The sequence below is a fragment of the Temnothorax longispinosus genome, chromosome 10, assembly GCF_030848805.1.
Source record: "Temnothorax longispinosus isolate EJ_2023e chromosome 10, Tlon_JGU_v1, whole genome shotgun sequence".
In the NCBI taxonomy this organism is placed as follows: Eukaryota; Metazoa; Arthropoda; class Insecta; order Hymenoptera; family Formicidae; genus Temnothorax; species Temnothorax longispinosus.
The window spans coordinates 15,135,685-15,160,784 of record NC_092367.1 but is presented as its reverse complement, the minus strand read 5'-3'; the positions used below and the strand labels follow the sequence as shown (position 1 = coordinate 15,160,784).

Below are 25,100 nucleotides of genomic sequence, written 5' to 3'. Positions count from 1 at the left end.
CACCCAAAATTATTTTTATCTATACACATTACAACGCCGTTATTTTTTTTTTTTTGCTTATGTAAATATCTCTATGTATACCGATGCCGGCTGCGGTCTCCATCTTTTTTCTTTTTTTACGTTTATTACTTGTCGCTAATTTTACACTCTATCGCCGCGGAACACCGAAAAAATACCAGCGCGTACAATATACCACGAATTTCGGACTCCTGCCCCTTCTTTTTTTCTCTCTCTCTCTCTCTCTCTCTCTCTCTCTCTCCTATCGAGGAAAAGAATAATATTTGTCTCGCCTCGGAAATTCGTAATTCTCGGACGTCGATTACGACGTGTGCGCAAATAACTTCTGTGCGAGGGATTGAGGTCGCGGGACCTGGGAATCCGAGGTTAAGAAACGTATCGAAAGCATCCATATATCCATCGTCCGTTAACGATCTATTCAGATCCTTGGACTTTGAAATATCGTAATACGAAGATCCAAGGATCTCACGGGTCCAAAATTTTCAGGATTTAGGCATATATATGTATGTATTTTTTTAAGAACCTCGGGGAAGAGATCCTAAAATCGGATCTCAATACGATAATTAATTTCTATCGTACTTCGAGATTTCAGAATCCAAGGATTTAAGGATCCAAAGACTCAAGTATCCAAATATTCAGAAACGCGACTCGAGAACGCAAGGATCAACGATTCTCGGGATTCAAGAATCCGAAGATCCGAGAGTTCAATGCTATTTCCCGAACCCGAGGATTCACAGAATTTGTGGAACTGCAGGATCGATGCGGATCGGGTATCGGAATTCAATTCGCAAGTGATAGGCATGGGATACCTCCCCTCTCGTTTTCTTCATCTCTCTCTCTCTCTTTTTTAAATATGGTATTAGATAAACGTACGCACATCTGCACTTCTCTAATTAATTCCTCGTTATTACAACAAACTACGCGCAGAGCTCGGGGGCGTCGACGATCGGGCACCGGAACAAATCGATTTGTTCACCGCACAACGTTATATCGCGGCGAGGGTGCGGACCGATTGCGACGGATCCAGCATCCCATTTAGAATGCACATTTAGGACGAAACCCTCGTTTGGACCGGCGCGCCCGTCGCTTGCGGTTCTGTACAACCCTTTATATACTCGTTCTCTCTCGCCCGAGACTAGTAATTAGTGATAACAACTATATCAGTTCTAATCGATTATTAATTTCCATAGTTTTATCGCCAACTACCGCGCTACTTATTTCTCTCTCTCTCTCTCTCTCTCTCTCGGATTGCGTGCGCCAATTAACGTCGTTCAGAGTGAATTCCCAGAATTTTCGTCTTTAGTTCAAGCCAAACGGTTTCCGAGAAGCGTCGCGCGAATCCGGACGAGGGCCGAAGAGAGAAAAATCCTCCTCTTTCTCTACACGCACACATACGTCTCGCGCGGAAGTGGTGCCCCGATCGTCGACGATCGCCGGCTCGGCTAACAATATCCTTACGGCTTACGGCCCTTACGCGATCAGGACGCACGTTAAAAAGGACGACGACGACGATTCACTACAAATTCTTCGTCCTCAATTCACGATTAGAGATGCTCTCGCGCCAATCTCGCACTACGCATTGAAACTATCGACAGTATTTTGCCTTCTCCCCGCGCCGTGTCGCCGGCACTGTCGTGGACACTCGTCGTGAGAGATTCGTTAAGAGTACGATCGCGAGCGATCGATTCGCGGATATAGCGGTCCGCGATATTAGATCGGGGAAGGAGAAGAAGGGCGCAGAACGCGAGAGAGGTCCAACTCGTTTCTCGCCTCTCCTCGCTCAGGATTCTCCGCGGAAAATCCTAGCAGATTTTTGCAAGACCCAGAGAGCCACGAAGCGTTCTGTAAACTCGAATCTAAATGTGAATCCACGGAAGAGAGGGTGGAAAAGTTGACTCAAATTATATCCATCATTTCGGTATTAAATGCAGTCAATACGAAAGAGATAATTTTTCTAGGAAGATATCCTTCTAGGAAAAGTCTTTCGAAAATAATTTCGAACGGTGAAATCGCCATTTAATACAGAAACGATTGAACGGGTGTTCGTTTCGCTGGTCACGCGTTTCGTTAGCTTTGCCAATCGCGTTATTTTTTCAGCGCACATAAAGGAGACTGCGGTTTTAATATTCGACACCTCGATCGAAACATTTGCAAAATCGGAATATATTCCGCAACAACGAGATATTTCGCGCAGGATAAGCGCTCATCGATTTTCCGAGTCAACATTTGCAACTGTCAAGTGCTCCAAGCGACAATTAATCAATTATCCAATCCGCAAGCACATCGAGATTGTTAATAAATCAATCGTATTTATCCAATAAAAAAAAATCCACCGAAATCTACCGCGACTTGATGAGCGGTAATATTGATAAATTAGTCGTTTATTCAAAAATTAATGCAAACCTCGAGAATCTTAGCCTCTCTCGAAATTTCGTCTCGCTACGCTCTTCGCTACTCGACTCGCGTTACTCGAAAAATAAACGTCAGCGCCTTTCTTCGCCAATATTATCGTTTCGCGACAGCACGGGCGTCATTAATCATTTCAGATATTTCTCGAGCGATCAGCTTCTCCGTTGATCGAGCATCATTCAGCCAAGATATCGGTAGCTAGCCCGGTGCCAACAAATCAGGTTACGGAGACTCGGGTTTCAGAGTGGCCGATATTGCCCGGTATCGCTGTTCCGGCTAGCCGTTCACGGAGAATTCTCCGGAGAAAATTTCCCGTTCGTGAAACCGCAGCGATAATGTCGTGCCGCGCCGCACGAGGCGAATACACGACGAGTATAGCCACGCGAATTGGCTCGTTATAGGCCAAGGAGGCACACACCGGTCGTCCGAGCTCTATGGCGCCGTGTATACGCCTCATTTACCCGCCGTCGACGTGACTTCCGGCGAGATTCAATGGCCGTGGCGAAGTGTCACGACGGCCCGTTTCCGCACGACGGCCTTATCGCTCTTTGCGGAAAATCGTCGTGTTATACACCGGAGAGCCCGAGCGCCCGCGCCGATGTGTATATAACGAGCGTAAATCAGAATATTCTACTCTCGCGAAGGAGGACGGCAAAAAGTGGATGTGCTGCCAATATATTATCCAATTAGAATCTTTAATCTCTCATCTGTTCTTAATTCGCGGTAGTTAAAACTCCCGTTCTCGAAATGTGCTCGCAAAGTCTCGGCCGTCGTTTAAATTTCTCGTTTAAAGAAAGAACGAGCGTCCCGAGTTAATCCCGCGTGTATTATACCCGCGTCGTCGACGTCGAAAAAGAGTGTCAACGGTGTTTTAGCTTTTCAAAGGGTCGCCGGGCTTGATCTTGCCAAACGGAGTGCGAAGTGCCTTTTATCTCCGTCAATATTATCTCAATGCAACCCGGTCAAAGATGTTCTTTCGGTCTTTCCTCAAAGTCCGATCTTCCGACGGCCGTATTTACACGAGATATATGCGTGTGGAAAGCGGCGCAATTTAACTCCGTTTTCTAATTCGCGTGTGTAATGTAATCTTCTTAGGATTCGCTCTTTCGATAATCTGGGCGAATTAACGGGCGAACGAGGGAGAAAAAAAGTCGAACCGCGCGCACATCCCGGGAACTCGTTTGGGAGTTTTCATTTTCCTGTCGTCTGATGTCGTTCAATTCGAGAGCGTCCCATCGAATTTCCACTTCTCCTCTCTCCCTTTCAACCCAATTGTGTAACGGGGACTGCGTTGAAAAGCGATCGCAAAATCGTAGGCGGGATAATAGAAGACTATTGAGAAAATATGAAAAAGGGAGCGCGATCCTCTCTCGTTTTCGAAATTATTCGAGGATTTTTGCGGTGTATCACCGACTTTCAGTTATCCTAATTCCACGAGATGAATGCCCAACTTTTGGCAAATTAAGGGTGATAATTAAATTTAATATTAATGAATAAACGTTAGATAGCTTCCCCCGCTTTTTCCCGCGCCAACTTCTTGGGCGGATCAAAGTCGTGCCCAAGTTTCCTCCTTGACAAGTGAAACTAATCGAGGGGAGGGACGCCTAGAAGGACGGCCGATCGAATCTCGGAATTTTCCTACCCTCCATCGCGTCATCTCCACGACCACAAATATCCTCTCATTTCGATCGATTCAAATTTCTCCAAACTCTGCTCCCGGTAACGCGTGATTATACTATCTTTAGCAACCTATTAACAATCTTCTATCAAGCTCCAAAGGATTACTTTCCACTTTCGGATATTGTTAGAGAAACAATTAATTTTAATATCCGAAAGAACTGGTAACGCACTAGAGAGTAGAGTAAAAATTAATTAAACAAACTTGTAGAAAGTTATCTTATTAAAACGAGGAAAATATTTTCAACAAATTATTCAGAGATATTTTAAGAGTAGAGTAATAGAGAAGCGAATTATCGGGAATGATAGAAATATAAAAAAAAACTGTTACTTTCTTCCAATTGTTTAGCGAAATAATTTACAATACGATTATTCTGTTGTAAATCAATCTTCTCTGTTGTCGATCAAAGTTTAAGACGAGATCAAAGGAAACAACGGTCCAAAGTTCTCGGGACGAGGAAGCAATGGCGGAAATGGAATGGTAAATCTGCCGCGAGGAAGACGAATAAAGAAAAAAGGGGTACTTCCGGACGTTGTTTCAATCCTCTTCCCATCGTGCCATTCGCATCCCCGTAGCATGTTCTAATGGTGTCCACAGCCTTCTTAAACGCGTGTACTTTCCTTGAAGCGATAGTAATTCTCGTCGCTTTACAAAGAGCTTTTTGATCTCTCAGTATTTCCCGCTCGAAAAAGAAGCGAGAGAAGACTCGAGTAAATGAGGAAAATAAAGGGGAGAATAGATCCTAGACAAAAGTAGACTGTTAAATCGACAACCGATACGCAATTCGATTAACGAAAGGCGGCTCTTCTCTCCTTCGTCTGGAGAAGCTCTATCTTGTATTCGGATACAAATTAATTTACAAATCGCCTGTAAATTAACCAAACCTTGCCATTTTCTCGAATTACACTCGCGATTACTTTGGTTACATATATAATAAATCTAGTCCTATTGCGCCGCGTATCGAATAACGTAAGCGTATCGAGGCGCACCGCGATGTCGAACCGCGAAAACGCAGCGTGGCCGATATTATCGATTTCGCAAACCGTAGCAAGTCCCGAGCCCGCTTCGAGGCGGGTGGATTAATCCATAGAGCGAATATAGGAAGAGAAACGAGGAGGGAACACGATGGGTCGGGGCGCGCGCGGAGTGCTTTAATACAACTGTGAGAGAGCGTAACTTCCCCGCCGACGTCGCTATTCATTCAGACAATCTCGGAACATCCAACGTCTTCACTTCCGCGGGCAAATCGCACTTCTGCGGCCCGTTCATTGCATTATTACTCGTGCTTTAACACGGCTCATCGGATAAATTAAACAGGTACGATCTCTCCGCGTACGAGGAGAGAATTGCATCGTCGCCGTCTTTCACTCGAGAACGAACTCACCGGAGCGCGCGGTGTCGTCGACGGATCGACCGTCAATTGTGCTCGCTCAGAAATCATCTTCCGTCGTATACCAAGTAACGAGTTCCGATGTTTCTAAAGTGCCGGATTTCAAGGCGAATTATTCTCGATTTGTTTAATTTGTAATTTTGATAATTGTGCGTTTTTCTATATTTCGTAATTAATGAAATATATCCTTTTAGAACGAGACTCAATATGAATATGTATTTTATAATAGCCTGAAAGTTTTTCGAACGTGTGAATCGTGTAATGTCCACAATTTAATATCTCAATTCAAAATTTAAACTTGCCTCACCTCGGAAATTCTCTCACGTTACGTTTTTTTTCCTCCCGAGGCAAATTATTCTATGCCATTTCCCTTGCGCCGCGAAACTCGTTTCTACCCTAAAAGTTGCAACTTTTTCTCTTTCCGATTCCGTGATTATTTGCATAATTCGATTCTTTTTACCGTTAAGTCCCGGCAAGTGAAAAGCGACACGGTACCGACGCAATCGCTCTCGTCGATGAGTTTTATCGAGACGGAATCGCGCCCTCTGCTTTAAGATACTTACATCACGCGTGCATCGCACGCACCCGCATTACGCGTATCTGTCGCGAGCAAATAAGTAACTCGATTAATTAGCGATCAGCGTCGGCAGGGAATATAAACAGCCTCGCGATTGCGACGACCACTTAACGAGATCCCTGATGATTTCTTTTGCGTTAATCGCAAAATTGGCGTCTCTCGAGTATTAAAGGCGGAAATGTATGAATTAGTAATTTTATACGGCTATACGATTGAGTGCAGGTGTCGAGAGTTGCAAACGTTTCCTGCGAAACCATTGAAATTTCGATCGCGCGTTACCCTGCGAGATTATTTGCGACGAGCCGTTTCACATCAAAGAAAATAAAGACATTAATTTTCATTGGCGCGATTAAAAGATTAATATAGTTAAATTCAAAACCAGCAAAACGCACTATGCAATTCATTGTAATTCGCAAATGATTAATTTTGACGATTAATTTTGAATGTGAAACATAAAGGGAGCATAATGAGTCGCGCCTTCTAATTAAAGTTAAATGAACGATGAAGTGTACTGCGTCAAGATGGAAAATCGTAATCGCACGCTGCATAATTTTCTGTAAAGTTGCCATCAGTCCTCAACGACGCTGCGTCGTTGCGTCGCGACGAAGTGTGCGGGGGCGTTGAATTCAACCCCTGTTTTAAGGGCCGACCACCCTCGGTCGGAGTGTCGAAGTGAATTTCCGTGGAGTTGGAGCGGTGGAGTTCCGCTGCGCGCGCGCGTGCTCTATTAAATGAGACCTCAACCGTGTTTTGTAATCGAATATACTCCATTCTCGTTGCAGTAATACAACCAGCAGCTGCGCTACTGACTATGCATACAATACAGGCATTTGCAAATTTGCAGTACAAACGCAAAATCGTACTCGGCGCGGTTCCGTTGATACTTGATACAAACGCAAACGGCACCCATATTACATTCCGGAGCAGAGATTTTTACGGCTCCGATCATCTTGCCTGCGATCGCACTAACGATCTAACAAATAAATTCCCAAATTAAGATTACGACTATACGTAAAAATACCAGCAGACTCTTAAATTAATACTTTATGCATTAATGATTGTATGTTAATGACGAGATTAAAAAGAGAAAGTATAAATATATTTATGGAAGATTAAACGCGTCGTCGTTTCTCCGAACGCTTCTGTGCTCTTTGAATCTATATCCACGATTTTTGCCGAAAATTTCGTCTTGCTTTTCTCCTGTCCGCACACTCCGTCCTTCTTCCCCTACCTCGCTTTCTCCCTTTCGCACATTCTCTTTCTCTCCCGCTCGCCAATTCACTGTCATACCCGGTTTTGCGACAAGCATATGTAATATATATACACTACGTTAAACTACGCTTTAAGAGGCCTACTTAAGTAATGGGCACACAACACGAGGGGTTAAGGTATAATATATATATATATATATATATAATACACATTATATATATATTTATGTGTTACGCGCTTAGATACAACGGCTAATTAATTTTACAACGCGTCAACATCTTTGTCCGCCTTGCTTCCTTCCACTAATTGTAAGAGTGCATCGTTCCTTCTTTTTCTTCCCGCTACTCTTCTTCCTCCTTCTCCCCGTCATCTTCTTCTTTGGTTTTTTTTGTTAACAACAACAGACTTACTTAACTCTAATTATGTTTCTCGTTTGTTACTTTCTAAGGCCTTGTTGCTAGTATGAATCCTGGCTGTCGCTAAGGCAGTGGCTCTTTTTTCTTTTCTCTCTCTCTCTCTCTCTCTCTCTCTCTCTTTCTCACTTATTCACTCATTCTTTCCACATTCATCCTTTTACATTCGCAGACACGTGCATGCGTACTCCGAACGAGAAATCGACGATCAGCTTCCGGTAGATCCTTGAGATTTGATTCGCGCGCGAACGCGATTCTTTTGCGCTATATATTCGTAAATCGAACACGACACGCTTCTATTCGGAGAATCGACGATTCGTAAAGAAAGTATCGAAGTTCTTTTCACTTTGTTTTCTACCGCAAAAATTGATTGGTTATTCAAATCGAATTATTTTCACTTTCTCCATGACTATCGACGTGTTGAGGTTACATTGATAATTGCGAGTCGATTTTATGGGTTCACGACACGGAGAGATGGAACAACGAAGCGAATTAGTCGCCGAACCGAAAGATCAATGTTCGTTTTATAATTGTTAATCCAGCTGAACGTAATCTTTGTCTGATTGATAAAATCAGGATAAACGGAGATCCGTGTGATTAATGAAGTAGATCACGAGCGAGAAGCGATAAGAAGCTGAGTGTAAAAACCGCGTGTCAGATTAAAGGTTTTGACAATGATGTAATAAGTTTGACAGGAGACTTATTAAACGTAAATTAATGGGTATTCCTCTCGACAGATCGATCAATCAGCCACGAATGTAAATTTCCAAGTGTCTTGAAATTATTACAGTATAACATTCGTCTGTCTTGTCATTTACGTTCATGGATACTGTCTGCCCCATTATAATTGGCGTGATAAATAACATCAGAATTAGACATAGTCTTCTTCTTAAACGTGGCTTTTTCTATATTAAATCGTTTTTACGCTTAAATAATGCATGTATCGCGACCATCGTAGTAAAAGTTTTTATCTCTCGTCTTATATTCTGATTAACGTAATTACAACGTCGGGACACGGCGAGAATACCGCGCTCTCGACTGTATCGCGAGTACGATATTATGATGACACCTAATAGCGATAATAAGGCTGGAGTTACACGGTCCGCGCGCACCACACCTCTCGCAATAACGAGGAGTATTATGAAATCCGCGGACAGCGCTGCTATTACTCCGCAAACGAGTATTTACCGAGTGCGCCCATCCTCTCATCGTTTCCGGCCTCGTCGAAACGAGAAATTTGCTCGTCATCCGAGCTCGTGCGAAAACGCGAGTTCTGTACCTCGGAGCTAGCGGAGTTAACGTTAAAGCTGTTTTCTACCGGGAGACGCGTATACATTTCGCTGATCTTCGGAGCGAGTATCTTATATTTTAAGTGAAGAGTCGCAATTACATGCGACAACTTTCGATAGCTTAGTTTGTTTAGAACGATATGAATATATGCGTAAGAGTTGAACACGAATAAGAATTTTAAGTCAAAATAATATCAGCTTCCGATATTCATTGCTTATTTTTTTTTCTCAAATATGAATTTATAAGTAAATGATAAGCATATAAATATATAATTGTATTGTGTAGCAACGGAAGGATATACAATTTTATATTTCTTGAACTTGCTATAATATCGCTCGAAGATACCAAGCTTCGACAAAGGGGGTAATAATAACGCGCCGTCATAATTTTTCCCGAGCCCCGGGTCTGACAAGGAGTTATTATTAATCGGACTATGGACCACTTGAAGATGACAGCGAAGCTTCGTTGAATTTGCATTACCGCTATCCTCGATACACGGAAACTTGCGCCGCGAAACTTCTCTCCGACATGAAATTGCTCTCAGAATCGAAATTGAAGTTCTTAATATAAATATTTCATCCCAACGCAAATCTGTTATTTATATATATATATATATATATATATATATATATATAAGCTCGTAGAATATAAAATATTGTTGTAAATAGAATTATAAATAAATTGGAAACCACAAATTTGTTCATTTCGTGTTTTATAACTGCATATAGCGAAAATTATTAAAATGTTTATTATAAAAAAAATTACGTATTATCGCTTAATGTGGGGGATTTCGTTCGATCAACGTTAATGTCGCCGTATACTTGTCGGTGATTCGTAGGAACCTGTCGGCTCGGGCATTCGCGCGCGGGACCTTCGGAACACACATCCGAGGAGATTTTGGGAAAAAGCACAAGAGTTGGCTGGGCGGCTCACATCTCCGACGACGGCAGCCACGAAAAGCCGCGGTGCGTGAAATTGAATTTTAGGTCGCTCGACTCACTCTCGGGCATATTCGCGGCTCCCCAGTATTACCCCCCCTTCCCTCTAACCCTATTCTCCCGGTCTCGTTCTCGTCTCTCCGCGTTCCCGCACACATATCCGTTGCGAAGGGGAAGGCCGGTGAAAAGCGGGACACGAACGTTTAATCTGAAATTACGGAAACCTTTGAGGCACCGGAACATCTTCTTCTACTTCTTCGCGCGTCAAAGCAATTTCGCGGTTTCCGTCGAAATTCCGCGAGATGACCGCTGCTGCGACCCTTCCTCCCCGACCCACCCTCGTTCCCCAGTCTCTTTCTGCTCGTCTTCTCCCTCGCAACTGGGTCGGCCGCGGTAATATCGCGAATAACGAAGTTTGCGGAAGCAAAGACGATATCATTAACTGAAGAAAACGAGTGACGCGACAAGCGGAATTAGTTTTAACCGAAATCATCTAAATTGACGTTGGAAAAACATCTGATTAGTAATTAGTAGTTTGAGGTGTAAACCAGATAAATCTTATTAGTTAGCGCTTGTCTGTCAAATAATTTAACGATGTCATCCGTGTCAAAATATAGTTATATCAATCGAAATTATTCTGTAGATAAGAATTTAATAATTTCATATAATTATTCTATACTCTCGCATGATTACTTCAGATTCAAGTTTCGGATATAGACTTTAGATTCGACTCTTAACTGGCAACGCGAGTTTATTACAATCTTGCAACTACAACACTATCAAAAGAATCCGGAAAGAAATCGTCGTGAGTGTTACAAGGATCTCCATGAGTGCTCTTAGACTTAACTAACAGAAAAGTCCGAGTTCTTTTCTTCTCTCTCTCTCTCCCTCTCCCTCTTTTTCTCTCTCGCAATATATCAATAAAAAAGTTTATTAGAAAAAGGACGAGCAAAAAAGGGAGGTAAAGGAGCTTGCAGGATCTCGCAGAATCATTCGCGTCAGCAGTTAAGAGTTAAATCAAATCAAATCTATTGATTCGAGCAAGAGGCTGACCAATTCAGAAGTGAAAACTACCTCCTCTTCCTTCTCCTTCTATTTCACCCCTTTCTCCCGATCTCCCTTTCTCTCTCGCGCTCGTGCAGCAGCATCTCCCCTCTTTACCGTCTCGTTAGAAATCAGCCTCGTAGGGACCTCCAAAAATGCAGGACGCAAAGACGTGGATGTCGGCGTCGTCGAGGACGACGTCGGCGACGATGGCCTGTTTTATGCGGACGCTGTGTGTCGGGTGATTTGTGTGTGTGTGTGTGTGTGTGTGTGTATGTGTGTGTGTGTGTGGGTGTGTATATGTATGTGTGTGAGATCAATACGTACTCTAGTTCTCTCTCTTTCTCTCTCGCTCTCGCCTCCTCTGTCCACCTTCCCGCCATTCCTCCCACAAGAGAGCGCGAGAGAGAGAGAGAGAGAGAGAGAGAGAGAGAGAGAGAGAGAGAGAGAAAAGAGAGAGAAAGGGAGAGGGAGAGAGCCCGCCACGACCGAAACCCGACCGGTCCCCTGGTTCCTCCGAGAGAGATCCACCTTCCACCACTCTTTCACCCTCGCCGAGCCCGCTCCTCACCGCTGCTCCACCGCCGCTCTCCGCGCTCTCTCGCTACCCTTAAGCCGCCGCTGCCTTCTCCTTCGCCTCGTCTCTCGACTACCTTGCACCCCTTTTCGCTCACTCGTCGCTCTGCTCGCGGCGCGTCTTTCCCTACCGTGACCATCCTTCCCTTCCGGCCGGGATTTATTGCCGTTATTATTTTAACTCCCGGTGAATGATTCGCGTCGAGAGTGTTGGACTCGTTCGCTCACTCGCTCGCTCATTCGCTTCGCACGTGACGCGCCGTAAAGCACACACCCATCCGCCCCCGCGAATGAGCGTGCGGGCGAGGAAGGTAGACTGCCGCACACAGGGTAGGTAATTCGAAACTCGGCGACTCGACCGGGTGTCGGGGGGTGTTTTTCGGGGCTCGCGAGCCTGTCAAGGGAGGGGGGTTGTGATAGCGAAAAAATGGTGGATTTGACGGCGGGGAGAGGAGACGGGGAGGCGAAGGATCGGTCGCCGGCAGATATCAGGGGCGTTTAACCCTCGGCGCCGGAAGATGTATCTTCCCTTCGTTCCTTCGCGCCTCCGTCACCGCTTTCCTCGCGCCCCCTCCCCCCCCCCGGGGTCCCCCAAAGCGAGGATCGTCGCGCACTTTTTCCATTATTCTCCATTACCGCGCTCATACGTAATTTCTGTCGACGACGCGGCCACGTTTTTATTCGCCGTGTGTCGCTCACCGTTAGCGTTAACTAATGTCGCGGCCGTATTATTCAACAATATAATTAATTATTGACTAATCATTTCTACTTTTTTTTCCTGCGCGTCATTATATTCGTCCTTTATATTTGCTATCATTCCGCTACAATTCCTTTATTAACCGCGTTTGCCTTTATTTGTACACTTCCTCTTACACTTCTTCCACACGACTGCACGCTATTTCGGTCCATCGATCCGACAATTCATTAAAGTTCCACGCCGTCGGTCGATCAAATCTGCGGTTTTAGTGTCGCGCCGTTTGAATTCACTCGGAACGAAAAGCGCGATCGTCCCGCGACCAGAGGAATTTTATGTTCGTGCAGAGGAAGAGCAGGGATCGGACTCTATTTACGAAAGCGCAGCGATTTTACGACACTCGATGATAAAAATGTGACAATGTCATTTTTCAAGGATTCAATAAATTTCGTATTAGCTTCCGAGTGCATTTGAAAAGTAATAACAGGTCGCGCAATTGTTTTTCGGCAATTGTTGAAATTTTAAAACGGACGCGAATGCGAAATGGACGACTCTCGAGTTATACGCGAAATGAGAAACAAATTCTTCTGAGCGAAAATAACGTAAGCGTGTTGTTTTTACGCAATCGGTATGATTTAAAGCGCAGTAATACGAGACATCCCGACATTTTAATCAGGAGAAAATCGAGTCGGAAATATTGCCCGTTTATGAGGACGCGCCTATTAACAAATACTTCGTATATATATATGAATGTCCGTGTATTCTCTCGCCCGCTGATATATTTCACGTCGCCGGCCACGGCGCCCCGTTTTACGACTTGGGCAATAAAATGTCAAGGCAATTATTTATCGGGAAATTGCCGCGATACGCGTAATGATGTCTTAATGAGAGCCACGCTTTTTAGAACTGCAAACGGTCTTGCGCACGCAAAAACTATAATCATTTACTGATCACTCGATACGCATCGGAGTATCGTATTCGAGATAGATTCTTCACACCGGGCCTGGAGGGTGGTCCACCCCGGAGAGAGTGAAAATCTGTGAGCGTTTTAAATCGCGAAAGCAAAATAGCGTTATTTATTTTCTGCCCTGAAATTTTTTTTTCAACTTGGAATATACAAAAGCAAAAAGAAAGTAATAATAAGAGTAATAAATAACAATGCAAAAAAGATTTTAAAAGAGAAAGAGAGAAAAAACTATCCTTTATACTTGAGGGAAAAACTAAAAAGCAAACAGAAGCAAAATAAAATTAATAAGAAATATTACGAGGAAGTTTAACGTGTTACATAAATAAAGAATACATTAATTGCATGTGTCAAAAGAGAATGAAAGATAAAATAAAAAAAAACTTGAGAATTGGGAAGAGGGAAATAATGAAGCGTACCACAGAATTCCTAAATTTTTTTTAGGAGCGTCGTACGCGAATTGCGGGCACTGTTCTCCACGATTGTTGCCGCTACCCCGCTATCACCGGAATAAGACAAGAGAGTGAGGGGGAACGAGGGAAAAAGGTGTTAATTTTCGGGAGAAACTCCAAAATAGGAGCCGAGGAAACTTCGACGTCGCGCTCACGGCAAATCCTCCCGAGCGCTTTAAACAAGTTCGTGGATACCTTCTTCTTTCCGTTTTCCACGCGATGTTGTATTTTTATTACGTGTACCAGCTCGGGAGGGTCTAAGTATAGCGCGATTTTAGCGGATTTTATATAAAGGGAAACAGAGAGAGAGAGAGAGAGACACACATCTGTGTAATAAAATCGAGAATAAGCTGCTAATGCTCGCCCCAGGACGAAAGATGTGACAATATTTTGCGTCAATATTTATGGCGTAATGCGACAATATTTACGTTCGTATTAACGTTGTTGTCATTGTTTACTGAATTCCTGTGGAATATGAATAGGTATATATGCGGCGTTTTCTCTTTTTCACTCCTCGTTACGTATTTTATTTCCCAAAAAACGTTTTCGGCTGCAAACAATTCAAACTGGCGCTTGATATTTTTTACATAAAAGTGGTTCTATTTATGAGTTGGGGAGCTATCTGTCCCACGAACAGTGCTCCCTTAAGGACTCGCATTCGTATCATAAAACCGTGCCGTAAAGATCCAAATCGGCGCTCGCCGGAGACAATGTAAATGGGAAGACGTACACGCGCGCGCACACACACACACGAGATGTTTTTATCGCGAAAATCGTGGCAGCGGACAATCGGGTAACAACTGGATGTGATTAAAATTTCAACAGTCGAGTTACGAATCGCGCGCATTAGGCTGTATCCGATGGCAGAAGCTCGCGAGAGAACAATGGGGGATATTAATTCCGTTTCTCTCGCGACGCTTCTCTCGCGAGAAGCGGAATGCAAATTATTCGAGTGCAACGTGGAAACCAGGGGTTTGTTGAGTACAGTCGCTATATAGTATATATACCACCGTGGCATTTAGCGTTTTCGTAAAAATCGATCGGATGGACCTAGACTCGCGCTAAAAACCTACGTCCAATTTGTATTTTGCGAAACACGCTTGGAAGTCCCGATAGGGGAATAAGTATCCGACAGTTTGTATCTATATTGTCGCTTAATGAAACGGCTTGTCGCATATTTTTTTAAATTTTATTTCATATTTGTTTTCGTAACCGCGGACGATCAGCATTCCGAGGATATAGTGGCCCAGGCCACGTATCGCGATCAAGTACGTATTTCTCAGGGGGACACGAGGCACATCGCGACATATTTAATAAACGACTGTATTTTGTGGCAGCGCCGCGAGCTGCCAAATTGCGACTCGCGCGGAATTACAATTCGTGCGAGTTTCCTCCTCGAAGCTACGGGGAGCACGGACGTCCGGCTGCGTGTCGCGCGCGAGACGAGACTTTAATCTGCATTGTACAGACGTAGCCGGCGCGTTCCTCGCGTCGCATAACGAAGAAGACTGCGAAACGAGTTTCTCACACCTCTCCTTTCGTCCGTTCTCCTCCCGCGTCCTCGTCGCGCTTTTTCTTCTTCCTGGATTTTTCCCAGCCTCAAATCTCTCGTCGCACACGCTGCGGTAAAGCGCGGCTCCTCGCGTTACGCTGCTACTTTCGCTCGCATATATATTTTTGTCTTTTTTCTTCATTTTCTTTTTGTATATTTTAATCGACTGGTCCGAAAACATTGCTTATCATTTCCTAGAGGTGAAATTCGGCGAGACGAACGATCTGCGGATCGTTCTTTCTCGCGCCGACGGGGAGGAAATCGACTGGAAGTCAACCGACGTGATCGATGATGAGGAAGTAGATAATAAAGAGGATCTTCGCGGGAGCTGTCGAAGATGAAAATCCACAACGTTAAAGCGTTAATTGCTCGACGAACGCGTTACTCGCGATGGCACCAAAATCATTCTGAAGGGATATCGATATCTGTGAGAGGACGCTGTACTCGCGTGTGAAAGCTCCATGATAAGCGTATCAGAGGGATTTCACTTTTATGTAAAATCATGTGTCACATTTTGTATAATCACGTTTCTCATTATATGAAATCGTGTTTTACGTCATATTTTCACAAATTTTTTAATAAGTCTTTAAACAGAATGAATTTCGCACTCTATAATGGCTCTTACAAAAATGTGTTTCTTTACAGAAAAATTTCCTTTTAAAGAAAAACTTGGTTGACGGATTGACTTTTAACTCTGATAAGTTTACAATGCGTGAAAGTAGATATCGATGTCCTGAGTTTCATTCCGACTTAATCCTGCATTAAGAATACTTTCCTGCGTGCGGATTAAAATGATCTAGTAGTAAAAAGGAAAGTAGATTGTTCCGACAAAAAAATCACGATTGATTCGATTTAACGTGTTGATGGTAGTAAACAATCGTGTTACACGCAGGCAGGCCAGCAAGTAAATTCGCGCAAATTTCCGCTTTGGGGAAGACTGATGATTAATTTGGCGCCATCCGCAAGCTCGACGCGCGAGTAAATAATTAATAAACTAATTAGCATCGATCGGCTTATGCACAATCTTCTCCCGACCTCGCATATCGCGGCGTCGATCGAAGGTTGCGAGCTCGCTTCTCCTTCCTCCTCGATCTACAAGCCCCCTTTTTCCCGCCTTAATACTCTTTCCTTACATAATTCTACTTCATGCACACTTTTTCTCCTCTCACCCTTCGCCCTCTCGCTCTCTTGTTAAATCGCGCGTGCCTACGAGGGCTTTTAAGACTCATGTATTCCTACACGACATCGCTCTATGTACATTATACACATTTATATATATATGTGTATGTAAAATATATTATATAACCGTAAGAGAGAGAGTATACAGATTGCCGCGCCTCAAGTTCCGAAGTTGCACATTTTCAGACGTATTAAAGATAAGAAAGACGACGGGGGAGAATGATTTCAGTTTCGAGGGCACTATCGGACCTTTTTTCTTCCGGATAGATACCCTTTGTGCGTTACGGTACATTTTTTTTTCTTTCCGTCTTGAACGTTTCTGAGCGCCAGAACACGTGTGTAGACTTTAAATTATATTCACTCAGAGCGCCTCCGGCGCTCAAGCCCCGTTTAAGACTTTCGGGGATATATATACGCGACGTCGGAACTCGAGATAAGGCACCCTGTACACATGCGGTATATTATACACACGTATACAACTATGCGGTAGGTATTGGCTAGAGATATCTCTCTTTCTCTCTCTCTCTCTCTCTTTAGAAGCTGTGCACGCTGTTCCGCGCTTTTTCACGTCTGCTTTCCAATCCCTTTCGGAGCGACAACGGTTGCCAAGTCGTCTCTTCGGCTCCTCCGTTTGTGCTCCCGTCGGTGCTGCAGCAGTTAGTTAATTGCCGTTAATCAAGGACCGCGTCGAGGCGGCACCGTCATTTACGCTCGTACCGTAGACGTGGCTCAAGACGACGAACAATATCGAAACAGAGGCGAGGGATAATTTAGTCACTTGATTCAGAAAGCAACTCAATTTTCTTCAAACTCTCTATATGTATACTCTCAAATTATAAGAAAAATTACTTAGAAACGTTAATTTCAGGTTTCAAACATTCAAAATCTGAATCATATTATTTTAAATGACTGATGCTCGTGAAATTGCAGACGAAAGAGGAACTTATCGGCAGAAATCGCGGACCGATCGATGCGCAAGGGTGCTCAAAAGGGAAGGGAGAACACAGGGAGGAAACCTAACGCGAACGTAGTCGACGATGGTGGGCCAGTCCGTGTCGAATTATCTATAATACCGTTATCCACTGTAATACCGTTAAGCCACGGCTACGAGCGGCTGCTGCAACGCGGTTTTGCAGCGCGACGAGAACCGTCACCGTGACCGGGACCAGGACCCGGAATTCCCGGCCGCACCAAGCCACGACCGCAGGACCGCGCCAGGTCCACCTACTCTCCTCTGTCTCTCGATGTCCTTAAATGGACCTGTCGATCGAGAGAGCGAGGGACAAGGGAACGGAAACGGAGAAAGGGACGTGTGCCGGGGTGTATGTATGTGTGTGAAACAACGCGCGATCGACGTTCTCTTTGCCGATGGAATTTAGAAAAACATAGGCGAGATGGCGGAGCGAGGTAGAAGAGCGAGATGGAAAATACGGGTGGAAGAAGGGTGGAGAGGAGAGGAGAGGAGTGAATCCCATATCGGTAAATTGACGTGCGATCGACGTGTTTCTCTAACATCCATCGCCTGCAAAGAGAGGATCGAGGGAGGCAAAGATAGATTGGAGAAAAAAGTCCCACCCGTCCGGGTTCGGTAGTGTAAATTTCTCCTACGAGCTCTCTGTCAGCCGTTCGATCTTCCTGACCTCTCGAAACTTGTCCACTTAACCCTCGACTACTGTAGCGTATTTGCCAAGAATTTCAGAGAACAAATCGGACACCACCGCGGCAACTGCGCGATGCAATTTATCGACTTCGATATCAGGAGCTCTCCGGTACATCTGTAAATCGCGAGTGAGTTAAACGCGGGGAATCTGGCGTACTTCCTGGTCGATTACCTCGTTCGTCGCGTTTCTTACATTCCGGCACATGTACACGCTGTAATATCTATTTTTTTCTCTCTTTTTTTTTCGTCCTTTGCTCGGTACACACACGCACGCGCTCGTTGGCCCTCGGCAAACAACATCTTCCTTCTAATTTACACACACACCACACACACATACACGCACAGCCGAGTGTATCCGTCATGCGTGTGCCTACGCGGGCGTGTATACACGGATATATATACGTATTTACATGTAATCACGCGCGAAAGAAAATCGAAAGTAGGGTAAACTCTCAAGGGTACGGAAAACTCTCGATCACCCGTGATCGATAACTCCCCCATCTTTCTTTATCTCTCTATCTATCTTTTTTTCCCCGAGACTCCTCATTCCTGTGTTCGCTATTTCGTTTATACATATATAGTACCTATATTCTCTCATGCGTCATCTATATTATTTATATATTTTCTTTCTCCTTTTTCACGACGAGGATGCGAGCGGATCTCCCTTTATTTTCCATATTTCTATCTTATAAGTGTAAATTAGTAACAATCACGTTAGACAATGTTTAACAATACAATTAACACACGCCGGACGCCTCTTTCCTTCTCGTTTTTCCCTCGACCTTTCTCCGTGACGAGCAACCGGGCACACCCTATTCTCCTGCACGATTTCCTGCAATTACAATGATGACGACGACCGTCCACCTTCTTCCCTTTCTCACCTACCCTCTTTCTCTCTCTTTCTCTACCTTCCCGTTTCTCCTTCTCTTTCTCTCTGCGTATTCCTGCAGTGATGACTGTGCCTTTCCGCCGCGCCGTTTGCTATTTACCCTCCCATTCGCTTTTTCCACCCGTTTTCTTATCGCACAGACATTGTAATCGATTGGGCGAAATGCGCTTCTTAACTACGGAGGAATTTCTGCGGTAAAATGTCGGAATTTCCATCGCGATTAATCCTCGGATGGAAATAGCGTTCTATGTTTTTAATTTCATAACGCACGTCTCTTTGGGAAAAAAAAAAGTTTTTCTCATTACTAAAAAGACTAATTACGATGGATTGAATTAGTTCTTCAATTAACGTTGCAACATTTTTTCGTATTTTATTTGAGTGCGGTACGTATTTATCTTCCAATTACATCTGCCATGCATTTTCTCGCGCACAACGCGCGTTCATAATTTTTCAGAATAGATTCTAGCGAGAACACTTTAGCGTTCTCCCGCTAGTAAACTGAGTAAATAGCAAAACGATCGATCGGTATGGACGATCGTAACTCATCCCGAAACAATTTCTCCTCCGACCGGCATTTTCTCCGCGCCCATATATGATGCACTTATGTCCACATGAATATAGATGATGCGTCCGTAAAATACGGATACTAACGTGCCATAGCTGCGTTCCCGAGCAATTCGTTACTTGGCTTTCTTGAAATAATAAAAAGATTCAAGACAAGTTATTTGATTACAAATTTCGAAAAAATTTAAACAAAATTTGAATTGTATCGTGTATAATAAATATAATTTTTTTATATCCAAGCTATATATATATTTATTTGTTTTATAATATTAAATTTTCTACTAAAAATATATAACAGAAAATCATATTGTATTTGTTTCGCCAATAATATAATTAATAAACGAGAAAGACTATTTTTATATTCGACAACGTTTGGCTAATGTGACAATTCGACCATTGGTTTTGGTCAGATTAATCGTCAAGACAAAAATATATAAATTATAATATTTTTAACAGAAATGTTATTATAATTTCTGCATATAAATTTTCTATACACGTAAGAAACAAAAAACGAAATTTTGAAACTTTAATATAAAAATATCAAGAAGTAAAAAATAAAATTTTAATGTGTATGTAAATTAGAGGGAGAATTGACAAGTTTAGGACTAAAGATTTGACTTTCTTGACTCTTGATTGACTCGTCTATCTGTCAGCGTAGATTTGCCGAATTAAAACAAGATTCGCGTATACAGATCGTGCAAATGAATTTTTTGGACTCTCGCGATAGACATTTCTCCGAAACGTGACGTAACAGATTATAATCGGATTCGACGACGATTAATCAAAAGCACAACATTCGCGCGCGATTCAGCTTTTCTATTATCTTTCGTTCTCTCCCAGCTCTTCGCGTGGATCGAAGTTGATTACAAAATTATGCTCTTCGGAGCTTCGCCCCTTTGACGTAATTAGGCCGTATTTGCCTGTCGGGCAATTTACCCAGTATTAATTATTAACGGAATTGTGAAACGTGTCCGTTCGTTTATTTTGAACTCTCTCGAGTCCGGTTAAAAACGTTTGAAAATCGCTTAATTTGAGAGACATTAAACAATAATCGTAATGACAGGCTCTTTGACTTTGTTCTCTTTGAATAATAATCCAAAAAGCTGGAATATAATAAGTGACATAAATGTAACTATTAATAATGTGTATATCTCTTTTTAAATTTGTATTAAATTGAAAATCCGAGCAGGTGTTTTACATAATTGTGAAACTAAGATAAACGGTCGAGATCGACCGTTTTCGCAATTATTTGCACGGGATTTACGATCGAGGACGAGATAGGAAACGCTACGAGAAATCTACGCGGAGAGAAAAAGAGAAAAAGGAGAGAGCTGAGAAATTATCTCCCTCTTATCGAAGCAGAAAGAGCCGTCGGCGTCGCTGTGCGGCTATTCCTCGAGTCGAATCACCTGTTATATCTCCGATCGGAACATGTGTGACACGCGCAAGACGTTTCCCGCAAGCGTGTCTCGCGCAAAATACGATCGCATCAACGTGAACGAATTGCGCGTACAGTCTATTTTCATTCGTGTGCGGACGTGTGTGACGTGAGTGTGCGGCGTGTGCGATCCTAAGATCGAGGACGAGACGATCCGCAAAATCGAAACGTCCGCGGTTTTTCTTCCATGAAACGGCAGATATATACAGATATATTTCTCGGGAGGCTACCTTTGGTGGGTATACGTCCATCCTTTCTATTTTTTTTTCTCCTCCGTCACTCTGTCCGGCCCTGCGTGGCTTCGCACGGCTCAACAACGAGAAACAACACGAACAATTAACGACTTGTTTAGGCGGTGGGCGAATTTGTGCGTATCGTGTGATCTCCTCCTTACATTCCTCCTCTCGTCTTATTCATCCCTCTTCGTCGTCCTCTCCTACCGCACTGTACCGCGCGATCGAGAACTTCCCCTCTCTTGTCGCACTTCTTATTCTAGATGATCGACACCCTTCTCTTGTTTCCGCGCTTTATTTTACGTAATCGAGAACGTCCTCTCTCCTTGCTCTACGTTTTATTTTACGTCGAAGCTGGTGGTTGCATGTGCATGTGTATATATGTGTGTATCCGTGCCGTTAGATACTTTTCCCCGTCCCCCGTTTTTTTCTTCTTCTTCTTCTTTCCGGAGAAGGGTTACCCCGAGTCTCTCGTTACACAAGTAGAACGAGCCGTCCCCTCGAAAACTCGACTTTCCTTTGGTTACTGTATCCTACCATTCTTACATTGCTACACCCTCGCGCTCCATCCGACCGTGTTCTTTTGCCGGTCGTATCCTTTCGATGTTTCTCCCGCTCGTCCGTTCGAGCAGCTTTAACTTCGTACACTTTTGTTTCCTAAACTACTTCTTCGTATCTTCAATTCGATGGAGACATTCGTAGGATTTTATTTTTTGGTCTACCGTTCCGTTAAATCAGATAAACTTTGACTGTGTCCTGACTTTCTTCGCGTTCGTTTAGAATTTTCGCTGGCGCAATTAATTCTTATCGTCCCCGCCCCTGAAATCGACTCGCAATTTCTCTGCTCTCGCGACAGATGGAGAATCTTATCTCGAGATATTACATCTCTAGATGCTACATCTCGACATATCCCAAAAGAATGAATGCACGAGCTTCCAAAAAAGAAATCGTCGAGCAAAATAAGGAATAAAAAGATAGTCGATAAGGCGCGAGCGAAAGGGACGAAATGAAGAATGGAGTGTAACGGATAAAGGGAGAAAAGGCGCGATCGAATCGAATTTGAAATGTAATAAATCTGTCGCAAACTCCGAAGGAAAAAAAAGAAATCGATGACGCTTGAAATCACGGCGAGCCTAAAAGGAAGTCGAAGTCCTGGCGCTTCTTCGCGTGAAACGAATCACCAATATGTGATCTCGCGCGACCAATCACCACGCCGTCCAGCGCCGACATCGCCTTCCGCATGGTCGATCTCGATAATCGAACGCATCGCATCGCATCGCGTCGCATCGTATCGCGTCGCGGTGATGCACCCGAGGATCGAAATGCGGAACGCAGGACGGAAGCCGAGATTTTCTCGGGAATTTCGCGTGTTTTTTGCTTCCCCGACGCGACGAACGGAAAAAAAGTCGACTCTAAAATTTTCCCTCCTCTACTCTTTGACCCCCCCCCCTCATCTACTCTTCTCGATCTCGATCGGCAAAACCATCCCTCCCTTCACCGTCCGACGTTTCCTCGTTTCTACAACGTTTCTCTCGGCCCGTCACTTCTCTTTTTCTCTACTTTCCCTTTACTTATCTCTCTTTATCCTCCCAATCCTATCTCCTATCACTCGCACAAATACACATACACGTACATACACGTACACACACATGCATACACCCTCTCCACTTCGACTCAGTCCTCGTTACAGGTCTATGTTTTAATATTTACGATTATTATTTGCGGTAATGTCTAAACGAACACATATTATATCGCGATAACGTCGTGCTTATTTATCATCCCGTGCCACACGTTTTTCTACACTCTCTCTCCTCTCTCCAGCATGTCCACATCGGCTATATAAGAATATACCAATCCCCCTCCCCTCCCCGTGCGTTCAAAATACCACCCTCTCTCTGGCCGAAGAAACTACCTATCTACGGTTTTTCTTTCTTTAATGTTGCCTCATTAAAGTTTAACGACTTATACCCCATTGTGTATGTGTTCTTTTGTGTGCCTATACGTCTGCTTTTGTCAGATTCTGCAGCTATTCTCTTTTATTCTCTGCCCCTCCTTTTATCACCCTATCATACATACATATACACACACAACACACAGACAGGCTCTCTCTCTCTCTCTCTCTCTCTCTCTCTCTCTCTCTCTCTCTCTCTCTCTCTTTTCTCTCATTTTTTCACTCTTACTCGCATCGTGTGTAACGTATATATAATTTAATATATAATAATAATTGTGTCGTTATCATTCTATCGTTTACTTTAACGTAACTCTTCAATCGTTTCTCTTTATATATATAATATATTTATATATTTATATATTTATATATTTATATCGTTTACTCCATTATTTAATTCTTCATTATTATTTCTCATTATCATTATTGTTAACTATATTATTATTCATTATTTATTATTTTATTTTGTTTTATTCATTATTATTGTATTATTATCATTATTAATAGCTCTAGACATTACGTTTCCTTCGTTCTCGGTTGTTCTTGTTTTTGTGGTTGATGAAGTTGTTCTTTGTTGTTCTCCCTTTCCTCCCTCTTTTGCTCTAGTCTGCGGAACCGAAGTCGTCGACGAGACCGGCCTGCACTCCTCCACTTGTGTGATCCTTGGATCCTTTCGCACCCTGCTACTTCTTCACTATCCTCGCAGTGCTGTGGTGTTCTTTCTACCCGTGCAATATCCCGGGGACATCCCCCGATCCTTTGTATACTTCCTCCGTATTTCGCCCGACGAGACGTTTCGCTACGTCGATCTGTCCTCGATCGAGTTTCGCTTCGATCGAGTCTGCGCGCTTCTCGAGTACTCCGGCACCGTGGAGACAAAGCTCTCGCGGACACCTCGCGATAGAAGAAAACCCGTACGATCCTGCGTATCCAGGAAAGCGAAGCTGTGTCCACCCTATGGCGGGTCCTTCCTGGATATCAATTTGGCCGACTTTTCGACGTCCATCCTGAGAATCCTGGAAAGATCCCTTCTTCTCCCGCGTCGTCGACGTGCCGCCCCGTGAGTCGCCGGATGTTTCCTCCGCAGGACAAGCTTCGTGTACCGCTCGCCTGTCGATCCACACTTTCGCCACCGACGCCACAACCACCACCAATCGCGACACCGACACTTCGCCACGAACTTAAGGAACAGCTCGAGAATAGCAATCGACACGCGCAAGACGGACCGCCGGGACGCGACGCCGAAACGGCGAAGAAATTTCCAGCGGAAATGCCGGCTGCTGGACCTCCTCCAGGACCTCCACCACCACCATCCACGACGACGGCACTTCATCACCGCCCGTCCGGGCATCCCGAGGCAACGCACGACGGCAAGCCGGTAGATGCCGGCCGAGCGTGGACCGAAGGAAACGCGAAGATCGTTGAAGGCTCTCCTCAGGACGAACGCGCCCGAAAGGAGCAGACCGGAACCGATCAGCCGGAGGAATCCGGAGGGACTCCAGGACACGGCGTTGTACTGCAGCGCGTTCGCAGGGAGGGTGATCAGGATCGAACAAAGCCAGAAAAGTTGAAGGACAATCGGCGGGCTCGGTCGGCCGGGCGAGGACGCGCTCGATATCGAGCCGATGCGACCGCTGCCGCAGAACGCCGTGTCCTTTTGGCCGACGGTGGTGGTCGAAGGTGTCGTGGTGTTGGTGTCCTGGTCGTCGCCGCTGTCGGTGGACGTTTCCGGTTGGCCCGCCTGCGAGCCCGGACCTGCGGTCAGAATAATCGAACCATTGACTATTAGACGAGAATTATATCGATCAAATAAATAAAACGGAAAATTCTGCAGCTTTTTTCGGTATCGGGAATTGGATAGGACTAATTAGCCAAAGAGCTGCTAAAAAAAAAGATGATTCTATTCTTGCAAATTTCTTGGAATATAATCGCTTAAATATCCGCACAATTTATATATTTGCAAATATAGATACTGTAAATAT

The 25,100-nt window shown here is 44.1% G+C and overlaps 1 protein-coding gene across 1 annotated transcript in view; it reads right to left on the bottom strand.

Annotated features, from left to right (window-relative positions):
• Positions 1 to 231: 231 nt before the first annotated feature.
• Mid1 (calcium-permeable channel component Mid1) overlaps positions 232 to 25,100 on the bottom strand; it is an 85,810-nt gene continuing 60,941 nt past the window's right edge. The window contains exon 4 of the mRNA XM_071791913.1: positions 232 to 24,873. Coding sequence (XP_071648014.1) covers positions 24,074 to 24,873 — 800 coding nt within the window. The 3' untranslated portion in view covers positions 232 to 24,073. The remainder of the gene's footprint in view (positions 24,874 to 25,100) is intronic.